Source organism: Microcebus murinus, chromosome 2 (genome assembly GCF_040939455.1).
Source record: "Microcebus murinus isolate Inina chromosome 2, M.murinus_Inina_mat1.0, whole genome shotgun sequence".
Lineage (NCBI taxonomy): Eukaryota > Metazoa > Chordata > Mammalia > Primates > Cheirogaleidae > Microcebus > Microcebus murinus.
The window spans coordinates 49,346,612-49,364,682 of NC_134105.1; the positions used below are offsets into that span (position 1 = coordinate 49,346,612).

The window sequence follows — 18,071 nt, forward strand, 5'->3', positions numbered from 1 at the left end:
GGGAAGGAGGGAACCGGCCGCCGGTTCCCGAGCCTAGTGTGGCCGCGGAAAAATCCGCCGCCTCGCTGGAAATCGATATTAAGCCGTTAGGCCAGCGCGGGCGCGGTACGTCGGGGCCGCAGCCAGTAGGTCCTGCACGTCTCATCATTTAGCTAATCGAGTCGAAAAGTTTCTGTAAGGGTCGGACCCGGCATCAGATGGTAACACTGATTGAACAAGAGATTAGCACAATAGATCTCTAACCGAGGGGAAGCGTTGCTTTTCACGCTACGCGCCGTAATTAATGGTATGAATCAATTAATTTGACTTTTATTGTGTCGAAGGAAAAAAGCGCAACAAATGGAACCGGCAGCTGGGAGTTGTTCATCCCCCACCCCCCTCCCCAGGGAGGTTCCAAGGAGACAGTGGGGATGGACGGATCAGGCCGGGCCGTGGCGGAGGGAGGGTGAGAGGCAGCGACCAGCGATGTGGAGGGAGTCCCGAGAGCCAGACCCGGTGGGCGGCGGAATCGAAATTAGGCTCATTTGGAGGCTACTTTAAGAAGACTGGCGAGGGCAGCCCTGGAGCCACCACCTTCCCGCGCTCATACACACGCACGTGTCCACGCAGGCCCAGCCACCAAGGCCGCGGTAGGGCCCGCAATGTGCCCCGCGCCTGCCTCTCGGGCTGGGCAACCCAAGCAGAGCAAAAGGAGTTTCTGAATGTGTAAATTTCGGCCTTTTTTATTTTCTTTTTGTCCTTCTGACCTTCCTTTGGGTTGCTCAGGCAGTTGTAGCCGCGACCTCTGCAGCCTAGGGCGGTGGGTTTGCAGCTCGGATCGGTTTCTTGGGAGGCTGTCTAGACAGCATTTGTAAACGGTTCGGGGCCTGGGAGACACAAAGCTGTGCAGCTGCGGAAATCAACTCTCAGATGCGTTTTAGGGCCAGGTGCAACCCCGGGCTCATTTAGATACAGAAAAACCGTGAAGATTCTCTGGCATCTCGGGATGGAGTCACTGCCCCCACCCCCAACCTGGAAGATCCTGTGAAATCAGGAGCCAATGGGCTAGTGTCATACCTGAGGGAATTGTCTAATGGGGATGAAAGTCAATCTGTGTCGCAATGCCTGTAATGAAGTAAGTTTACAGATTTTTTTTTTATTTTATTGAGTTAATTTTTTTGGTGTATCTAAGCCAGGGAAAAGAGGGGTCGTGGGTGGGAAGACACAGACTGAGGAAATCAGAAGCACCTGTATCCACCAGGAATTAAATCAGTTTCCCATCGTCTTGTCTTCTGTAAATATTTCACTGATTATTTCCTCTCGGACCTTCTTCCCTGGTGCTCCTTCCTCTGGCGAGGCCGGCGCTCCCCTCCCAGGCCTCAGTGTACAGACACCCGGCCGGCGCTTGCGGCTTGAAACTAGATGGCCTAAATGCGGGAGGAAAGAGTTGGCGCGTCGGGGGCTCGCCTGGACAGGGACACTGATTACCCGTGAAGGCGTGAGGTCCACGTGCCCCAGCCACGCACCCAGGGTCGGTCTGCCGTGTTCCCCTAACCCCCGCCGTCCGCCCGTCCCAGTGAAATGCCCACAGTTTTTCCTACCATCGGTGACTTTCCTTGTCAAGGAAACTCCTTGTGTACCGGCCACACATCCTCGCCTCGTCCTGCACTCGCTCTGCCGCTGGTTTCCGCGGAAGTCAAGTCTTGGAGGGTCTGTCTACGTCTTAACAGGAGAGAATCCACGTTAGCTCCCAGCAGCCCAGAGCCCAGCCCGCCAGCATGCCCGAGGTCGCCCAGATTCTCCCGAGGCCGTACCCGCCGCCTGGGCAGCCCGCGTCCGCGCCCCGCACTGTAGGCACTTCAGCCGCCCCGGGAGGGGCGCGGCGTCTAACCTGCAGGCCCGAGGCCTCCTCCAGGCTCCACTAGACTTACCCGGGCCGCCGCCAATCCCGGCTCCTTCCTCAGCGCCTCATTTCCGACTTTTTCATATGCTAAGTCGTTTAACAACTCCAAGCAGCCAGTTATGGCTTCTTTATTTATAGGTTCCCTGTTATTTTACGTCGTTTTTATTTCTCTCGGCAACTATTCTAATAGATTAATCAATAGCCATTTTCAGACCTTCGGGAACCCCAGCTGATGCTGTTGTGGCCGCGCGAAAAAATATATACAGAAAAACACGCCCGCAACGAGCCGGTAAAGCGAAGGCTGGATCTGAGAGGTCTGGGTCGGGGGGAGGCGGGAGACACCTCAGCAGGTGTCTTCTCTGGAATGAGCAGTGAGAATGGAGAAGGGTCTGAGGTCTAATTAGCAAGAGTGGGCTCGATGCGCCGTTCTTCTCTTTAGAGGTAAAAGCAATCAAACAAAAAGGAACAAAGATTACTAAGTTTTTCTTTTTAAAAAATGGGATGGGAATCTCGTTCTATGTTGCCCGGTCCCTGTCTATCTGAGGAGTGTAGGCAAAGTGGGAAGGAGAGGGGGAAGGGAGGGGGCGGGGAAGGCAGGGCACGGTCCCGCGGACGCTCCCAGGCCCCGGCCCTTAGTCGCTCACACCCACCGCACCCACCCGCCCACCCACACTCACACCCACACGCTCTCTGGGCCCCTGAGCCAGGCTCCAGCGTGGGCCGGGGGCTCCGGGCGGGCCGGAGCGCCCTCGGGGCCTGCGGGATGCTGGCGCACGGTGCGGTGCAGAGTTGCGCTTCTCCCGTCCCTTTGTTGACAATTCCCTGAACCAACTTGAGTTTGGCCGGCTCCGCGGCGGCCCTGACGTCACGCGCGGTCACGTGGCCCCGCCTCCCGCTGGATCTTTAAGTAGAAAGTAATCTATCAGGCCAGTCCTTAAAACGGGACTTTCGACTACGGGGGCTTCGGCGTCCCTGACACCCCCCCCTTGCGGTTGCCCCTGCCCGCGCCCTCCCGAGCTGCTCGGCGCCCGGCGTCCCGCGCCCTCCAGGACCGCTCCTGCGCCCCACGCCCGGGCTAGAGGCCGAGGAAGGCGGGCTAAGTGAGGGGGCGCGGCGTGGAGAAGCCGCCGGGGCCAGGAGCGGTAACGAGTGCCTAGTACCCGAGCGCCAGGGACGGCAGGAGTTCGCGGAGCGCGGCCGTGGGGGGCAGACGGCAGCGCCCGCGCCGCACGATGCGGGGCCGCCGAGTGTGAGCCGCGCTGGGCGGGCCCCGAGCCACCTGCGGCCCCCTCCCCTCTCTCTGCCCCCAGTCCTTCGGGGGCGCCCAAATCCTCTTCCCCTGAGCTCCGCGGCAGCCCCTGACCACCGCCATCGCCGGCTGCCCCCTCCCCGCCGCCGCTACCAACCCCGAGGAGGGATGACCCTCTCCGGCAGCGGCAGCGCCAGCGACATGTCCGGCCAGACGGTGCTGACGGCCGAGGACGTGGACATCGATGTGGTGGGCGAGGGCGACGACGGGCTGGAGGAGAAGGACAGCGATGCCGGTTGCGATAGCCCAGCGGGGCCGCCCGAGCTGCGCCTGGACGAGGCGGACGAGGTGCCGCCGGCTGCGCCCCATCACGGGCAACCTCAGCCGCCCCATCAGCAGCCCCTGGCATTGCCCAAGGAGGCAGCCGGCGCCGGGCCAGGGGGCGACGCGGGCGCTCCCGAGGCGGACGGCTGCAAGGGCGGCGTTGGCGGCGAGGAGGGCGGCGCGAGCGGCGGCGGACCCGGCGCGGGCGGTGCTTCCGCGGGCGGCCTGGCCCCGAGCAAGCCCAAGAACAGCCTGGTGAAGCCGCCCTACTCGTACATCGCGCTCATCACCATGGCCATCCTGCAGAGCCCCCAGAAGAAGCTGACCCTGAGCGGCATCTGCGAGTTCATCAGCAACCGCTTCCCCTACTACCGGGAGAAGTTCCCCGCCTGGCAGAACAGCATCCGCCACAACCTCTCGCTCAACGACTGCTTCGTCAAGATCCCCCGCGAGCCGGGCAACCCGGGCAAGGGCAACTACTGGACTCTGGACCCCCAGTCCGAGGACATGTTCGACAACGGCAGCTTCCTGCGGCGCCGGAAACGCTTCAAGCGCCACCAGCAGGAGCACCTGCGCGAGCAGACGGCGCTCATGATGCAGAGCTTCGGCGCCTACAGCCTGGCCGCGGCTGCGGGCGCCGCGGGACCCTACGGCCGCCCCTACGGCCTGCACCCGGCGGCTGCAGCCGGCGCCTACTCGCACCCGGCGGCCGCGGCGGCGGCGGCGGCGGCCGCGGCACTCCAGTACCCGTACGCGCTGCCGCCGGTGGCGCCAGTGCTGCCGCCCGCCGTGCCGCTGCTGCCCTCGGGCGAGCTGGGCCGCAAGGCGGCCGCCTTCGGCTCGCAGCTCGGCCCGGGCCTGCAGCTGCAGCTCAACAGCCTGGGCGCCGCCGCGGCCGCTGCGGGCACGGCGGGCGCCGCGGGCACCACGGCGTCGCTCATCAAGTCTGAGCCGAGCGCGCGGCCGTCGTTCAGCATAGAGAACATCATCGGCGGGGGCCCGGCGGCTCCCGGGGGCTCGGCTGCTGGCGCTGGGGCCGCCGGCGGCACGGGGGGCAGCGGGGGCGGCAGCACGACGCAGTCCTTCCTGCGGCCGCCCGGGACCGTGCAGTCGGCAGCGCTCATGGCCACGCACCAGCCGCTGTCGCTGAGCCGGACGACCGCTACCATTGCGCCCATCCTGAGCGTGCCGCTCTCCGGACAGTTTCTGCAGCCCGCAGCCTCGGCCGCCGCCGCCGCTGCCGCCGCCGCTCAAGCCAAATGGCCCGCGCAATAGGGACGCGCCGGTGGCCGGGACCCAGGGCCCAGCGGCGGCCTTGAGCGGCGGCGGCACTTCCAGGCTGCGCGCCCCGCCCCGGTCCCGGTCCCCCTGCCCAATCCGGACTCTGCCTCTCCCCCATTTCCTCTCCCCTGACCCCCCAACACCTTCCACGGCCTCCACCCCCTCGCGCACACCTAAGCTGGCCGAGCAAACTCACCGCGCGCCCGCCGGGAATAGCTTTTCGTACAGGTAAAACCGAAAACCGAATATTCCAAAAATGCACCCCGACGGCGCCTGCTCTCAGTACCGTGGGGATGGGAGGGAAATTCTTTGTACATATTTGTATAAAAATTATTGCCTTTCCTTTTGTGGTTTTTATTTTTTTAAGAAAAAACAAATTCAGTAGATTTAGAGCTCTGAACTTTCATTTTTTTGAAGGTTCACTCTCCGCAGTTTTATCTGAGAAAAAGAATGTATAGAGACGTTGACAGATTTTAAATATAAAAAATTTTCAAAAAGGCGAAAAGTGTCATTCTATTATAAAAGTCTGTTTATATATGAATGAATATATATGGTATTCTAAATGTTATTCCATCGTGTTGTACACAACTTTGTAAATAAATTTTTAAAATGCTCAGCCTAGTGTTTATTTAGGTGTCTGAAGTAAATGGCAAGATTTTTAAATGGTATTTGCTTTTTATTTTCCCCAGAAAATCGAGGAATTTGAAGTGAGGATCTTTTCAAACTTATGCTAATTTATAATTTGAATGTAAAAAGATTTTTTAATTGAAGAAAGAGTGTCTAATTTAAATGATATTAATATTTTTCTTTTAGTTTTCACATAAAATGCGGATGTGAGCGATAATCTCATTCATATCAACCCATTAAATCTAATTGATCAGACAGTTCTGTAGATAAAACTATCATTTTTTTTAAAAACACCTAAACAAGAGCATAGTCTTTAAAAAAATTTTTTAAAAGACCAGACTAGTATCTTCCACAAAGAAAACTTCCCAAATGAGAGAGTTCTTGGTCATTTCAATTATCCTTTCAAAAGTAAGTGAATTCCAAACATCTCTGTTTTCATTATTTAAATCTTAGATTTTAGAAATTATTTCTTTTCATTCCTTAAGTAAAAGTGGTAAATAAATCCAGTTGATTTTTAAAATTTTATGTTATGACATTTTAAATTTTGCAGTGGGATTGTATTATCTATATTAACCTGATAGATAATAGCATAGTTTTATTTTCATAATATTTTCAAATAAGATACCTCTTTTCTATGGCAATAATCAATCCATAACGTAATTGGATTTCTAAAGGATTTATATAGATGCTTCCCCTCCCTCCAACCCCAAACCTTTTTGAGGCCCAAGAAATGGTGGCCTTAATACCCTTTTAAAAACAGCTGCACATCACCTCTTCCCTGTTTTTTTCTTTACCTTAGGCTAGGTTAGTGTGAAATGCGAGATTGTGGGGCAGGAACGGGGAAGGTCCTCGTAGATTATTTCTAATATGCATTTCGGCCGTTTACACCTTTCTCTTAAAAAAATATTAAAGTAGAAATGAAACGTCTTGATGCAGGAGGCCCGTTCTCCCCGCCATCAGCGTATCCTCAAACGGCATCAATTCTAATTATTTTGTAATTAATTTAGCTGTTACAATTACTTGTGTGAAATCGCTTTTTAAAGCTGGAGCGGGCAGCAGCACTGTCAGCCCGGCCCTGTGCGCGTCCTGTTTGTGGAACGGCCCGTCCCCGGCGTTGTGGCCCACCTGGGCTCCCCGGTCGTGGCGTGGCCTCCCCACCGCCGATCCGAGCCCTGTCTCTCCGCTGCCGCCGTGGGCTAGGGGCTCTCTTTGAAAGACACTTCCTTGCAAACACCGAATCAGATTTCCTGGTAAACAGTAAACATTATTGTGTCCTGAGTAAACATTCCTTCGAGATCGGGAGTGCGGAGCGACGGCAACCGTCACCAAGAAGAGACTGTGGACCACACGGCCTCCGGGCGGGTCCCTTCTAATCTCCTTTTACAAGGAAAACGAAACGGATCTAAATTTGTTTGTGTGTTGCAGCTATAAAAGTAACAAGTTGTTTCACAGTTGTGTCTGGCTAATCGGTTTTTACACAAACAGCAAATGGTACATGATTTGTGCAAACACGTAGAGGTTATTTCTAAATTTAGCTGACACCCCCTGGGAAAAGGGAAAGGCAGGGCTTCTTGAATTCACTTTTAGCTTCAAGAAGCTGCTGATCCAAGGCTTCTAAATGACATTGGATAACAGGGGCCTCATTCCATCTCTGATCCTTTGTTACTTATAAAATTACTCGCTCATATTTCCGCGCATAGCAGCGATGCCGGCCGAGCCTGCGCCCGCGGCGTGACACTCAGCCACTCGGTTCGCAGGGCTTTTTCCAGCGACGCATTCATTAGCCGGCGGAGCGTCGAGGAGAGCCGCCGGCAACTTTCCTTCCAGCCACTTCTTACCCTTGAGCCACAGCCTGGAAATGGCCCCCGTTCTTTATGTCTAGGACAGTAGGGGACTCTCAGACCCAGAACCCCAGCCGGCCAGCTGCTGTTTAAAGTCCTGGTAGATGTCAGGAAGATAGGTCTGTCCGTAACGTCCTCAAAAGCTCTTTTTGACTTAAGCTTTTTATAAACTACGGAGGTTTCGAGCAGAAAGGGAAATGCAGATATCATAGACAATGATCACAAGCACTTAGTGGTGGGGCGGGGTGCGGGTGGGGGAAGCTTGAAGCCCACGTTTGATGGTATGGAACCCAGGCACCTGCGACGAAAGGCACTGGAAACAGCTCTCGCATTGAGATTTAAAGGCAACACGATTGATATCTGCTTTTTATTCCACTTAAGAAAAAAAAAACTATAGGAAAGGGGGCAGATTTATTTGCAACGAAAGGAGGGAACGGGTTGATTTTTATAGGGAAGATTTTAGCTTTCGGCTACACACAAATTTAGACACGTTTCCATTTCCTCTGACACTCATTTCTAGGAAATCAATCCAGTCTCGAGGCCTGTGGCCTCTCAAGCATCCTCAGGACGGAGTTCCTAGGTGGGGCCCCCGCACCCAGTCCCTCGGGGACCGAAGAGTAGATTTGGATATCCAGGGAAATTTGAGCGAAGAGTAGCGTGAAATACTTGTACCGGCTGTGCAGGGCTCTCGATGCGATAGCAGACGTGGCCTCTAGGGGGCGACGAGCAGACGGAAAACTTCCCGATTTGTCTCTGGGGGTCCACCTCCAGCCCTCAAAGGCCTCTCTTTCCCTCGCATGGTCTGAGCCTCCCGTCACCCTTGCTCATCCCTGGGCCGGGGGCGCTCAGGTCGAATTTCAGAGAAGTTGCTTTCCTCAGCCTGTCTACTGGAGGGGACAGAGTCCCCAGGGGGAGTGTGTCCCTAAAGATTGGGAAGTAATAAAGTTTAGTGATGAGGAAACATTAACTTGGAAGCAATTAAGAATTATATTTGAGGTTATTTATTTTACATGGTTTATGGAAAGAGTCTTGGCAGTGAGGAGAACATGAAACGCTATGTGGGGAGGGGGCTGTGGGGGTGTTTTAAAGTGCATCAGTTGAGACACTGTCCTGAAGAGTGTGTGAGCTGACAGAAAGCTGGTTCCAGAGCCATGTGTCGACTGACCCCACCTGTGTCCGTGGTGGTGCAAACTGCAACATAAAGTAGTGACGGGAGGGGGGTTGGAAGGGCATGCTGAGAGTGCCAGGCCCAGTTTGGGTGTGTGCGGTGGTGGTGGGTGTCTCTTTCCTTGTAGGGGATGGCAGGAAGAAATGGGATGGTGGGAAGACAGGCCTTGCAGAAGGTGCTGGATTCAGGGATTAAGCATTTCCTAACTGTGACTTTGTACAAACTGCTAAGTTTCTTTTTGAATCCCCCCCCCCCTTTCCTTGACTCTACAATGACAATGTGTCTGCCTGACGCTTGGGCTTGCAGAGTTTTAGGTGAGCGTTAGTGAAAAATATTTTATGAACTATAAAGAGCTGAGGGCATGTAGAGTTTGGTTTAAAAAAAAAAAAAAGCCTCTGGACACAGAAACAACTCTGTTCCAAGCACCAGTAGTGTTTGGCTTGATTTTGAACAACTCGATTTTAGGTGTGAAAAAATGGGTTTTTCTAAGAGGGGTCATAGAACCTGCCCTGGCCCCCGGCTGCCTGGAAAGATGGAGCAAATGAGAAGCTGGTCAGAAGAGGCTTTTAAAACGTAGGGCCTCCTCCTGGAGTTGAGTTCTTCGACCACGCCTTAGGAAAAGCCCATGGTGTCCACCTACCCTTCTACCCGCATCCCCCAGCCCCACAGGCCAGGCATATCTCCTTCCGGCAGAGCTGTCTGCTTTGCGGTGTGCCCCCATGCTTCCACCGTCTGAGGCAAGTGGGGAAACCCGAGCCCTCCGCTGACAGACGCCCATTAGGGTAAGAAGCGGCCGTGCAGGCAAATTAAAGGTAACCAGATTCCAACCCCGCGTAAAAGACCACCCTCCCTTCGCCGCCCTCCGACAGTTGGCAGAGTTACACCCGGAGCCAACTCTCTCTTCGCCACTCCCACTCCCCTCGCCCTCTTAGGAATGTACAAGCCATTCTTTGCTCCCTGGGGTGCGCCGAACAAAATTGGAAAAGAAATGTAAAAACAGCCAGGATGTCTCAAAGAAGCACAACCATCTCATTTTTATTTCCTCCGAGGAGGGGTCTTACATTAGAATTTTCCTAAATGAAGAGGTAAATGAGGCCTCTACCCCACTTTAACATAAAACCGGTATCAAAAGTTCTTTTCCAGCTGACTTTGGGCCTATGCATCCAGCCCCATCGGGGCATGGCGAGGTGGGGAGGAAGGGGTCACCTTCATTTCCTTGCCCAAGCCCTCAGGAGCTCAATTTCGGACGCTTCTTCAGAAAAGAACAGTCCTAGAATATCGGCGTTAGACGGCGCCTCGGGGATCAACCTCTCCCTCTCTTCACACAGGCCCACCCAGGAGGCCCCGTGACTTGCCCAAGGCCACTCGGCAGCCCAAGCGTAAGCCACGGAAATCAAGCAGGAAAAGGCGTTTGTTACCCGGGTAGACTGCGCCACCGGAGGAAATGAAAACAGCAAACACTGGGTCAAGGAAGGTTGGGAAGGGTGGAGAGGAGCAGAAAAAAGACACAGGCGCTGGCCGAGCGGGACTCCGTTCCGGGGGGAGGTAGACTTAGACCTGGGGGCTTCCCGCGGCCTAGGCCGCCGGCTCTGCGCTCACCCGCGGGCGCCGCGGGGCGGTGGGGACCCACGGCCCCATTTCCTCCTGGCCTCGTCATTTGGGAGGGAAGGAGGCAAAAACTGCGGGCCGGAAGCTCCCCTCACCCAGCGGGCCAGCCGCAGCACTGCCGTGTCGGCGGTGGGTCCCCACGGGCGTCCCCCAGCCCACGCCGAGACCACCCCCTCGCCAGCCTCGAAGGCGCGGCCTGCGGGACTCCAGCTCCCCCTGCCTGGAGGGCCGGAAAGGAGAGGAGAATCCGAATTCATTAGGGAGGACGCAGAGCTGTAAAAGGCACCCGCAGCGGAGATGGGCGTGCGGCGGGCGCGCGCTGGGGCCTTGCCGCCGGGCCCTGTCCCTCGGCGCCGCCGTTGACTTGTAAATCCCCGCCGAGTGAACCTGGGCAGCCGAGGCGACCCAGCCTGGGATCTCTGGGGAACCTGGAGCAAGTTTGCTGCGCACTAGACCATAGCTCTAGCAGGAGGACTCCCGGCCACCCGGCCAGGCTGGGGGGTGGACGGGAGTGCCCCCAACCCTGGACTGCTCGCCCGACCCCAAAGCACAGTGAGAAGTATGCTTTCCGCGGTTGGGCCCCTGTCGCTGCTACTTGTGCGGACTCGGCACTTGGAGTTCTCCTTCCCGGGGTCCGGCGACCGGAGCTGCGGTGCACGTCGTATTGAAGAGGGGAGCTTTGGTTCTTTCCCTCCCTTCGTCCCTCCCACTCTCAACTGATGGTAGGCAAGACTCAGTTTTCTCCAAAAGAGCCCCTGTTACCCTTTTCTGCAAGGGGCGCGTGCCTAGGTTCGCAGGGAGTTCTACCGTCAGCGCTAGAGCAACCTCAAACCCCCAATTTTCTCTTTGCTCTCAAGCTCCACCCAGGTGCCACACCTCCTCCGGGAAGCCTTCCTGAGCCTCCCCGCCCGCTTGGAGCCCACCATGCCAACTAATGAACCATTGTTATCAGTTGATCCTGCGTGGAGCCCACCATGCCAACTAATGAACCATTGTTATCACCGATGCCCTCTGAGTTCCTGGTGAGCTCCCCACTGCCTCGCATTGCTGAGCACGAGGCCGAGGATCCAAATTATTTGTCTAATCAATGACAGCCTCAAACCATGGGGCGGGCACGGGGAATCTTGAAGGCTGTTACTTGATCAAATCAAGTCTTTCGCAAGAGTTTTGGAGTCTGTTTTCTTTCCATTTCTTTTCTTCAGCTCCCTTTTTGTATAACAAATGCTTTTATAAACACCCTGTTAATTTTTTAAATAAATGAATTTAAAAAGCATTTATTAGAGATCTAAAAAGTGTAAGACCCATCAACTGCTCATGATATAATTGGATTTCCTGGCATGTTTTCTCTTCATTGTGAAATTAGTGGAAAACTTCTCCCAGCCTGAAATACCAGCAGCCAGTTTCACCTCCCACATGATAGAGAAACCCCTCCAGAACACCTTGGTTTTCAGCCATCTTCTTCTCCAGTTTTTCCAATGGAAGAGGAACCACTGCCTCACAAAACAATCCATTCCACTTAGGGGCATTTTTATTTGTAAAATTGTCTTTCTATTATAGAACCTTTTTATTTCCTTAATAAAGAATAGTGAATTTGAGAGTCATTGGCTCAGATTTTCATATTAAAGATGGGCATATTACCATATATTGGGTTTCTTTACCTAGAAATACAAAGAAACCACTTTGGCACACAATCTCCTGTGGGGCTTCTTCAAATTATTCACCGGGCCTCATAATTCCTAGTCCTAGTCCTGACATTGAACTTGGAAGCCCATGTAAAGACCACTATTGAAAAATTTAGCTGAGAAAAAGAGAGAAAGCAATTATAGTATAGTAACTATCGTTTCAAAATGATAAGGGACTGGATCATTCCTTTCTACTACCACCCATGAGGTCTGATGAATAACTTGAAGAAGCGCCACAGGAGATTGTGGGCAAAAGTGATTTGGCTTCTACCTACATTGAAACTACTGTTTGTGGGGAAAGCTGAGCAAAAGCTAAAGCTTTCAGAAAGCATCTGGATTCTGTATTCAGCACAATTGTTCCAGGGTGGTCCATGGGCCTTGCTTTGAGATCTACTTGGAGAGCCTTAGTTACCTACTACCTCACCAGGGGTTAGGTTCAGACTAGACTGGTGGTAAAAATCTTATGGAATAGTTGTTAGAATTTTGTGTTCTTGCTTTTTAACCAGACAAAAAAATTTTTTTAAAGTTAAATCAGGCCAGGCATGGTGGCTCACGCCTGTAATCCTAGCACTCTGGGAGGCCGAGGAAGGAGGATCGCTCAAGGTCAGGAGTTTAATACCAGCCTGAGCAAAAGTGAGACCCTGTCTCTACTAAAAACAGAAATTAATTGGCCAACTAAAAACACATATATAGAAAAAATTAGCTGGGCATGGTAGTGTATGCCTGTAGTCCCAGCTACTCAGGAGGCTGAGGCAGGAGGATTGCTTGAGCCTAGGAGTTTGAGGTTGCTGTGAGCTAGCCTGACACCACGGCACTCTAGCCTGAGCAACAGAGTGAGACTCTGTCTCAAAAAAAAAACCAAAAACCTTAAAAGTTAAATCATTTTTCTCTGTCATTGCTGTATTTTTTGGCATAAAAGTTATCTCTTACATATCTGTCATCTAAACCATTCACCATACAAAACTAGGAACTTAGATGTCTTCTCTGAAAGATATTCATGCAGATTCCACTATTTAGTATAGAGAAACAGAAAGAAGAAGAATCCTAGATTATTAGGCCATTGTCTTCCAATTGGGATCAAGATAATGTGCTCTTTTGTATTATACATTTCATGCATTTTTTGCAAATTTATATCCCAATTGCGTATTTCCCATTGATTTAGTCTTTACATAGCTCTTTCAGCTTCTTTCTTTGCCACTGTTACAGATTATACCAGTAAACCATCCCTCAAATCTACCATCTTGCAAATGTAAATGTTGGTTACAAGAGCAAGGTAGTATCAAGATCAGCAGAAATTAATCACAACCACTGTGAAACATCTGCTTTATTGATGGTACTTCAACGGCATCACCTTTCCACATACATCAGGAATTATGACTTTATGATAAAGTTGCTCTTATTGCTGGAGGGAATTGAGTAGAACAGTTAATAGATTGGATTAAAAGACAAGAGGAATTCCTAGTCCTAGTCCTGACATTGAACTTGGAATCCCATGTAAAGACCACTATTGAAAACTGAGCTGAGAAAAAGAAAGAATTATAGTATGATAACTATCATTTCAAAATTTTATCTTTTTGAGTAACTGTTAAAAAATTTAGAGTTTTTTCAAACCTTGATTTTACTTTTGTCTTGATTTAAGATATCTGTCTTTCTAAGCTATCTGTCATTCAAATCTCCATCAGTTTGAGAACTCCTTTACTCTGATATTGATGCTATATGCTGTATTTCAGACTGAATCATTCTCTTCTACTACCACCCATGAGGCCCAGTGAATAACTTGAAGAAGGCCTACAGGAGACTGTGATCGAATCCACCTTCAATTTTGGGAACCATAATTCTAGTGCAAAATCTTCAATATACTTATGTAATGGGTTACATTTTTTTCTGTTGCTTTAAAATATTCTTAAATTAGGCCAGGCACGGTGGCTCACGCCTGTAATCCTAGCACTCTGGGAGGCCGAGGTGGGTAGGTTGCTCGAGGTCAGGAGTTCAAAACCAGCCTGAGCAAGAGCGAGACCCTGTCTCTACTATAAATAGAAAGGAATTAATTGGCTAACTAATATATAGAGAAAAAATTAGCCAGGCATGGTGGTGCATGCCTGTAGTTCCAGCTACTGGGGAGGCTGAGGCAGTAGGATTGCTTGAGCCCAGGAGTTTGAGATTGCTGTGAGCTAGCCTGACGCCATGGCACTCACTCTAGCCTGGGCAAAAAATCGAGACTCTGTCTCAAAAAAAAAAAAAAATTCTTAAATTAAATGAGATGAAGTTTGAGAAGCGTTTATTAGTTTTAAGAGCTAAACACTTGTCATTTAACAGATATCTATGCTATGTTTTCCAAATTGATTCTTTTCCTAGGGAGGGTTTCTTATTTGAGACACAGAATGATATTCTGGAAAAAGCATGGGCTTTGGATTTGATAATCTTAGGGTCAAATCCTGGCTCTGCCATTTCCTAACTATGTGATCTTGATCAAAGTTACTTAGCCTCTCTGATCTCAGTTTTCTTATCTACAAAATGGGGATCATAACATGAAGATTTACTATTATGTATTTGGAATTCTCAAATATGGTGGCTATATTACTATACAGTTTTGCTGCTTTATAGTGGTCATATTTTCATGAGGCTACCTTTATTTTTTTCTCTGATATATACCAAGTAGTTGTCACATTTCATGTTTAAAAATGAAGTTGCTGAGACCACAGTCCCTTCTCTCTGAGCTAGGTATCATTTTTGTGTTCCCACAACTTAACAAATGTGAAACAATTTACTCTGCAGTGCTGCTTGGTAAATCACGTTTTCACTTTCAGGATATTTTTCAGTCTTGTGGATGAGAGGTCTTGACAATAGTCATTAAAGATATGATAGCATTTTCACAAGAACAAGGACATGTGCCTTATGTCTCTTTGCTGAGCTCTGGTCTAGGTGGAGTAATTTTAACATTTGTCTAGAGCCACACTAAGATTTCACTGGGGGAAGTCACTATCTGCCTAGATTGGATCTGATTAGGTCAATACCTAATTTTTGAGCTCATAAAACCACCTCAGCTACACGATAGGGTTAATGGGGGGATGTATAAAAGAGGATGGCATAGAAGTCAGATGACTTGGGTTTGCTGGCTGGTGACTTAGATTATTATAATCTGATGGAGACTTACGTATCTGTTTAGCTTACTCCAATTAAACCAAACATCATTTAAAAAGTAAGGGGGGGCCGGGCGTGGTGGCTCTAGCCTGTAATCCTAGCACTCTGGGAGGCCGAGGCGGGCAGGTTGCTCGAGGTCAGGAGTTCAAAAACCAGACTGAGCAAGAGGGAGACCCTGTCTCTACTATAAATATAAACAAATTAATTGGCCAACTAATAAATATAGAAAAAATTAGCTAGGCATGGTGGCACATGCCTGTAGTCCCAGCTACTCAGGAGGCTGACGCAGCAGGATCGCTTGAGCCCAGGAGTTTGAGGTTGCTGGGAGCTAGGCTAACGCCATGGCACTCACTCTAGCCTGAGCAACAGAGTGAGACTCTGTCTCAAAAAAAAAAAAGAAAAGAAAAGAAAAAAGTAAGGGGGAAGGTAGGAAAGAGAGAGAATGAAAAACCATTTAAATGTGAAGTTGCACTGAATTCCACTCAATAGGCATGAGATACAGGGAACTGAAGCAAGAGTGGCACAAAGTTGTCTGTTTCCATGGTTAATCTCAGTTCCCTTACACCTTTTATAGTGTGGGCCAATTGCTGCCAAAAATGGGGTCTTTGTGTTTACATATGCTGCCCTTATGTTTTGTACAGCATGGCTCTAAATGCAAGTCAGCCATTACATTCAGTTTAGAGCTCGACCAAACGAAAAGCTGGCTATTAGATTAATGGAGAGATGGTATGCTTGTATTCTATACTATTAATATAAGGGCAAATTTAAGGGGTTTTGTGGCTAATTTTATTATATTTGATTTTTACCTTACATGTTACTTTAGAGTTTAGCTCCTGCACAAGATGCAATTTCCACTGTAATATCTGCCTTACCAGGGTTGTTCTGGGGATCAAATGATATATGTTTAATTGCTTTGCAAAATTCACAGTGCTATGAAATGTAAAATGTTTCTGTCATCTAGACAAGACGTGGCTAGGAATCCATTTAAATGGTTTTACTTTTATTTGTTTTGTGTTTTCACACAGAAAGTAAATGGTAGCCGAACACAGAACAACAACCATGATGAGGATGATGATGATGATGAAAGGAGTTAAGATTAATTGACCACTTACCACATGCCAGGAATGTGCTTAGTGCTGTAAGTGGATTTTCTCAATTATATATTGTTTTAAGAAGAATTTTTCCTCCTAGCTTTTTCTCTCCTCCAGGCCCTCCTGAAGGTACTTCAATTTCAAATATTATATATGCTTTCTGAGAAGCTTCCAAATTACTTCGGTATCTGTGTATGTGTGTGTAACTAGTATTTTTTCATTCTTATAGAGCTAGACTAATAAGTGCTAGGTGAGGAAATACTTATTTCCTACTCAACATGTTTGTATGGGAAGGAATTTTCAGGAGAGAATTGTGAGCGTCTTCCTCTTACTCCCTCCTCAACTGAGGGAAGGAGACTGACTTACCTGACTGATGAGTTTGGAAGAAGGAATTCGGCATGTATGGATTCGCCACACCCATGCATGTTAGACCTGCCTCCTTGAAGAGAGGTTGCATTCCCATTTCAGTTTCTTTTCTTTTCTTTTTTTTGAGACAGAGTCTCACTTTGTTGCCCAGGCTAGAGTGAGTACCATGGCGTCAGCCTAGCTCCCAGCAACCTCAAACTCCTGGGCTCAAGCGATCCTCCTGCCTTAGCCTCCCAGGTAGCTGGGACTACAGGCATGCGCCACCATGCCGGACTAATTTTTTCTGTATATATTAGTTGGCCAATTAGTTTTTTTCTATTTTATATTAGAGACGGAGTCTCGCTCTTGCTCAGGTTGGTTTCGAACTCCTGAGCTCAAATGATCTTCCCGCCTCGGCCTCCCAGAGAGCTAGGATTACAGGCGTGAGCCACCACGCCCAGCCCCCGTTTCAGTTTCTGCCATGTTGTGACCTTAGCAGAACATGCTCTACATTTGTGGATGAGGTCCGCACCTGTTTAGTGCTGCCGGTGGCTGGGTAGGTAAGTCTAACTAGTTCAGCAACTATTAGGAAGTCAACTTGGTTGTACATCCTTCAACTTGGCTTTTGCCAGAAATAAAGCTAACATTTTTTTATCTCTGACTCCTGGGTCTACTTCTTAGTTGGTTTCAAATTTAAATGGGCAATATAGAAGGGTTCTCAATTTACTACTTAACTATGAATTAACTACCTTAACAAAAGGCAATATAAGGAAGTGGTATGGAAATGAGATTGCCTGATTTCAATTCTGACTCTATCACTTATTAGCTGTGTTGCCTTATGCAAGTTACTTAACCTCTCTGTGCCTTAATTACCTTATCTTTAAAATAGGGACACTATTGGGTGCTTGCTTTGGCAGCACATATTCTATAAAATAGGGACAATATTGGGACCTACCCCCATAGAGTTGGTGAGAGGATTAAATTAGTTAACATGCAGAGTGTTTCGAATAGTCCTGAGCATATGATAAGCATTCAACTGATGTTAGCTATTATTATCATGATATCCATACTAACAGCCTGCGGATATAATCTAAATATTTGCAAATAATTTGCATTCAGCTTCTTTCTTCCTGCAATGGACTGAATGTTTATGTCTCCCCAAAATTCATATGCTGAAATCCTAACGCTGAAGATGATGGTATTAAGGGTGGGGCCTTTGAGAGGTGATTAGGTCATGAGGGCAGAGCCCTTATAAATGGGATTAATGCCCTTAATTTGCTTGACTATAGTAACCCTTTCACTATATATATCAAAACATATTGTACACCTTTAGTATATGTAATAAAAATAAAATAGTCACAAAAGAAAATAATAGTAAAAGAAATCATACAAAAAGTAAAAAAAAAAAGAAAAAGGAAAATATCCCAGAGAAATGAGGAATCCCCTGTCCCTTCCACCTTGTTGAGGTTGAAGCGAGAAGACAGCCACCTATGAAGAAGCAGGTCTTTACCAAACACTTTATCTGCTAGTGTCTTGCTGTCACACTTCTCAGCCTATCCAGAACTATAGGAAGTAAATTTCTTTTTTTTTTTTTTTTTTAATTTTTTTTTTTTGAGACAGAGTCTCACTTTGTTGCCTGGGCTAGAGTGCTGTGGTGTCAGCCTAGCTCACAGCAACCTCAAACTCCGGGTTCAAGTGATCCTCCTGCCCTAGCCTCCTGAGTAGCTGGGACTACAGTCATGCCCAGCTAATTTTTCCTATATATTTTTAGTTGGCCAATTAATTTCTTTCTATTTTTAGTAGAGATGGGGTCTTGCTCTTGCTCAGGCTGG

The 18,071-nt window shown here is 49.4% G+C and overlaps 1 protein-coding gene and 1 long non-coding RNA gene across 2 annotated transcripts; one reads left to right on the forward strand and one right to left on the reverse strand.

Annotated features, from left to right (window-relative positions):
* Nucleotides 1–1,152: 1,152 nt before the first annotated feature.
* On the reverse strand, nucleotides 1,153–2,689 carry LOC105872871 (uncharacterized). The gene is made up of 4 exons (XR_012923654.1): nucleotides 2,560–2,689; nucleotides 1,911–2,315; nucleotides 1,581–1,701; nucleotides 1,153–1,406 (listed from the first exon to the last, which is right to left on the reverse strand). It is a non-coding gene; the product is annotated as an uncharacterized LOC105872871 (long non-coding RNA).
* A 125-nt stretch (nucleotides 2,690–2,814) lies between these two features.
* On the forward strand, nucleotides 2,815–5,352 carry FOXD3 (forkhead box D3). The gene has a single exon (XM_076010794.1). It carries the CDS (start codon nucleotides 3,300–3,302, stop codon nucleotides 4,728–4,730), a length of 1,431 nt encoding a protein of 476 aa, XP_075866909.1. The 5' UTR covers nucleotides 2,815–3,299; the 3' UTR covers nucleotides 4,731–5,352.
* The last annotated feature ends 12,719 nt before the right edge of the window (nucleotides 5,353–18,071 follow it).

Bases quoted from the DNA above. Each gene is read 5' to 3' on its own strand.
- FOXD3 (XM_076010794.1), top strand. From the start codon at position 3,300: ATGACCCTCTCCGGCAGCGGCAGCGCCAGCGACATGTCCGGCCAGACG.